Source organism: Ovis canadensis, chromosome 5 (assembly GCF_042477335.2).
Source record: "Ovis canadensis isolate MfBH-ARS-UI-01 breed Bighorn chromosome 5, ARS-UI_OviCan_v2, whole genome shotgun sequence".
Classification (NCBI taxonomy): Eukaryota; Metazoa; Chordata; class Mammalia; order Artiodactyla; family Bovidae; genus Ovis; species Ovis canadensis.
Window position 1 is genome coordinate 53,864,002 of NC_091249.1, and position 1,562 is coordinate 53,865,563.

General features: G+C 40.9%; 1 protein-coding gene across 1 annotated transcript; it reads right to left on the reverse strand.

The window, feature by feature from the left end:
* Nucleotides 1-266: 266 nt before the first annotated feature.
* Nucleotides 267-1,190, reverse strand: OR13G1 (olfactory receptor family 13 subfamily G member 1). Its single transcript, XM_069592843.1, has one exon. The coding sequence runs from the start codon at nucleotides 1,188-1,190 to the stop codon at nucleotides 267-269; it is 924 nt and encodes a 307-aa protein (XP_069448944.1).
* Between the last annotated feature and the right edge of the window lie 372 nt (nucleotides 1,191-1,562).

Below are 1,562 nucleotides of genomic sequence, written 5' to 3' on the forward strand. Positions count from 1 at the left end.
GCATGAGGGATCCAGTTCCCTGACCAGAGATCAAACCTGGGCCTCCTGCATTGGAAATATGGAGTCTTAATGACTAGACCACCAAACAAGCCCAAGAATAAGTGTAGTTTAGAAATGAATATCTAAGGAAGTGACTTACTATGAGATGAGACATTCTTGCACTAAGAGGGAATGGAAAAGTTGGGGATTGAGGTAAATATGAAAGGTAAGTAAAATCTAAGCTGTAGAAAATGATTCTAGAGAGCTGACATTCTCCTTTGAAACTACTAATGTTTCAGGAATGCAAATACTTTCCTAATCCCTGCCTGCATGTCCTTATTTCGGAAACTGTACACAATTGGGTTTAATGTAGGGGTCACAAGAGTATAGAGTGCAGCTACCATTTTGTCCCTTTCAAATGTGTAGCTGGAAGCTGGGCGTATATAGGTGTAGATTACAGGAGAATAATAAAGAGACACCACTATGAGATGAGATGAGCATGTTGAGAAGGCCTTTCTCTTCCCTTCTGTAGTGCGGATGCGAAGAATGGCAGCAATGATAAAACAGTAGGAGATGCAGGTGAGGGTGAAGTCACCTATAGCCAGAGTAATATCAGCAACATACACCATCACTTCGTTGATTCTCACTGGGCTGCAGGACAAAGATAGCAGCGGGGGTATCTCGCAGAAGAAGTGGTCAATGGTGTTTGATCCACAGAAGGTCAGCCTTAGGATGAGACCTGTGTGTACCCAGGAGTTGGTTACTGCAATAGCCATGACAACGCTGAGCAAGGCCACACACATATAGTGGTTCATAATAGCACTGTAGCGTAGAGGGAAACAGATGGCCACATAGCGGTCATAAGCCATAGTGGTGAAGAGAACCATCTCAGCACCCAGGGACCATGTGAAGAAGAAGAGTTGGGACATGCAGCCTCCATATGAGATGGTCTTTCTTGATGTTAGCATGGTCGCAAGTATTTTTGGGATTATGCTTGTTGTGCAGATGATGTCCACGATAGCCAGGGCCAGAAGGAGAACATACATGGGGGTATGCAAGCTAGTGTTATAGACTACGGCAATGACAATAAGCATATTGCCAAGGAAAGCCACGAAGTAGATGAAGAGAAAGATAATGAAGAGAACTCCCTGGAGTTCAGGTTTTTGAGTGAGGCCCAGGATCATGAATTCAGTTACAATGCTGTTATTCATCTTGCTTTTGTGATTAAATGGTAGACAGTGCAGAATAAACAACTGAGAATTAAAGGTGTCTGGGTGCTGCTATTAGAAGATTGTGTGTGTATGTGTGAATTTAGTGATTTGATTACAATATCTCCTATTCTCCTGATGAATGCCATTTTCTGATATATGTTCTTCCATGACTCCATTAAAAGGAATCCTGTAATTGAAAAGAAAAAGATTAAAAAAAAGTCTTTAAATTTCAAAATTGTCATGTTATTTGAAATTTGTCTTTGCATAACTTACATTCATATATACTCATACAAACACAATGGAAAATGACATAGTTACATAATATCTCACTCAGTTCAGTTCAGTCGCTCAGTCATGTCCAACTCTTTGCAA

Bases quoted from the DNA above. Each gene is read 5' to 3' on its own strand.
- OR13G1 (XM_069592843.1), bottom strand. From the start codon at position 1,190: ATGAATAACAGCATTGTAACTGAATTCATGATCCTGGGCCTCACTCAA.